Here is a 2,641-nt window from a genome sequence, read left to right as displayed (position 1 = left end):
GAAAGATATTATGATCCTCACATGACTTTTTGTCTCTGTTATATGTTTTGTACATCTTGCAGCAGATATATATAATATAATATTTAACACATGACTTGTTTGTTGTCTGTTGTCCTAAGGAATCATTATTTTCATGTTCTTTTTAAAAAAGCAAGACTTTGAAACAACATCACAATATCAGCAATATAATTCAGACTTTTTTTGTGAATAATAAGAAGAATGCTGTAGAAGTAGCATTTGTAAAGTGCAGAAATGTGTAATTGTAATGGCCGTTGCAGGAGGTGCTCTTGTTCTCAACGTGAGTCCAGGTTGTTGCTGACAACTGTGACAACTGTTGGATAAAACGGGGACTGAAACCACATTTTCAATAAAGTGTGAAAGGGAGGCAAGACAGCAGCATAAAAGGCCAGGAAGAAACCGATAAATAATGCATGACGGGGACACACCCCACACCCCACACAGACAGGTCGGGTTGTGTATTCCAGGTCCAGGTCTTATTAACAACAGAGAAAATAAAGACTGTGGGAAGCACGTCATTGGATTATGATAAATTGCTGATTTGGTCACAGACACGTGATGTTTATTACGCTGCAGCCGTATTACACTGTTTCCTCAATTTTACGTCACATTTAAAAAGTACCGACAGATGGCGCCATTGTCCCATAAAGCGATTTTATTTAAAACCTCGTATCCTGTGCGTACGTATGCAGTTGTGAGTTACGGGTAGAAGTGTTGTATTAAACAGTTAAAAGTGTAATGAGGTAGAAACGACTGGAGTTGTTAACCGCGAGATGCTCCTCTGGCGGCGATCAAGGCTGCCGTTCTAAAGCCACGCCCGTTCGTTTGCGTATACACGTACGGGCGGGGCTTGCGCAACGCTTCCGTTACCTGGCCACGCCCACGTGCTTGCGTAGCCCCGTGTGGGCGGGGCCCGGCGCCCCCTGCTGCTCTGCAGTCTTGTGCCGCCAGACAGGACGCAGCTGCGGCGGGTGGAGCAGCGCTCGGTTCCGTCCTCCGCCCAACGCCAGCACCGCGCCTCCAACAACGGAATTCGGACCTTATTTATTATTATTCTGCTCAGAAAATGTGAGCCGCGATCTTTTATTTGTATTATTTCTTTTTTTTCCGCCGTCCTTCAGCCGACAGCCAGCGCGTAACCCCCACCTGCTGAAAATGGGGAACAGCTTCTCCAACATCTCCGCCTTCCAGTCGCTGCACATAGTGATGCTGGGCCTGGACTCGGCCGGCAAGACCACCGTGCTGTACCGCCTCAAATTCAACGAGTTCGTCAACACCGTGCCCACCATCGGCTTCAACACCGAGAAGATCCGGCTGAGCAACGGCGCGGCCAAAGGCATCAGCTGCCATTTCTGGGACGTGGGCGGCCAGGAGAAGCTGCGGCCGCTCTGGAAGTCCTACAGCCGCTGCACGGACGGCATCATCTACGTGGTGGACTCGGTGGACGTGGACCGGCTGGAGGAGGCCAAGACGGAGCTGCACAAGGTGACCAAGTTCGCGGAGAACCAGGGCACGCCGCTGCTGGTCATCGCGAACAAGCAGGACCTGCCCAGGTCCCTGCCGGTGGCGGACATCGAGAAGCAGCTGGCCCTGCACGAGCTGACGCCCGCCACCACCTACCACGTCCAGCCCGCCTGCGCCATCATCGGCGAGGGCCTGCACGAGGGCATGGACAAGCTGTACGAGATGATCCTCAAGCGGCGGAGGTCCCTCAAGCAGAAGAAGAAGCGGTGACGACCAAGCCTTCTCACCTCTTCATATTCGAGCGTCTGAGATACGGGCCATCGGAAAGCACCGGATTTGTTGTACAGATTGCCAATGGTCCTTATCTTGGAAATACAGCAAAAAAAAATCCAAAATCAGGGAAGTGCTGTAACATCTTCTCAACTGTTCCCCTGCATCGGTGGCTCTGTTTTTTTTTTTTTGGATTACATCTAAAGATCTACAGGTGGTCTGGTGGACCAGTTGAGAAACTTGAATGGACACATTTTTAAGCGGGCTGGCCTGTTATTTGCTGCTTTAATGAACCTGACTTGGTTTGTGAAAGGACACGTCTTCTGATAGTTCTGTCCCGGGAGCGGGTCAGCCATGTCCACGTGACCTGGCCGGTTGGAGGCTGTAGCCTATAAATTGCAGTTTTGCCTCAGTACCTGATCGGGGTCCGGTGCGGGTCACACTCGGACCCCAAGAAACACTGACGAACACGATGCACGGTGGACACTTGACTCTCCATTTGCCTGCAGTGTAGTCCATCACCTAGCACTTTTCATTTCGTACCAAAATCCTAGAGCTCATCACTGTATAGTACAACGGAGTCCGTTTATGAATGACAAGCAAATGATGATTACTGGAGTATTTTATTATTAAAATGATTCAAACGATTACTTCACTTGCCTTTCATCAAATTCTTGTGACCTGAGACAATTACAGCTTCCTCTTTTGCTACTGGATGCTTCTTTTAAACAGCTGGTTACACAATGAATGCACTTTTTCCCTGAATCAGAATTGCATTTATTGGTCAAGTATGTGTGTAAACAAGAAATTTGATTCCGGTCGATAAAAAACTACAATGTACAACATGGTCTGATATCTTCTATACAGAAAAATACCAAATTTACAGAAA

The 2,641-nt window shown here is 48.4% G+C and overlaps 1 protein-coding gene across 1 annotated transcript; it reads left to right on the top strand.

Moving 5' to 3' along the window:
- The first annotated feature begins 957 nt into the window (after positions 1-957).
- Positions 958-2,402, top strand: arl4cb (ADP-ribosylation factor-like 4Cb). Its single transcript, XM_028990979.1, has one exon. It carries the CDS (start codon positions 1,174-1,176, stop codon positions 1,750-1,752), a length of 579 nt encoding a protein of 192 aa, XP_028846812.1. The 5' UTR covers positions 958-1,173; the 3' UTR covers positions 1,753-2,402.
- The last annotated feature ends 239 nt before the right edge of the window (positions 2,403-2,641 follow it).

The sequence above is a fragment of the Denticeps clupeoides genome, chromosome 9, assembly GCF_900700375.1.
Source record: "Denticeps clupeoides chromosome 9, fDenClu1.1, whole genome shotgun sequence".
NCBI lineage: Eukaryota > Metazoa > Chordata > Actinopteri > Clupeiformes > Denticipitidae > Denticeps > Denticeps clupeoides.
Note: the sequence above shows the minus strand (reverse complement) of the source record. Positions and strands in the feature narration are given on the sequence as shown.

Excerpts from the sequence above, each read along its gene's own strand:
- arl4cb (XM_028990979.1), top strand. The coding sequence starts at position 1,174 with ATGGGGAACAGCTTCTCCAACATCTCCGCCTTCCAGTCGCTGCACATA.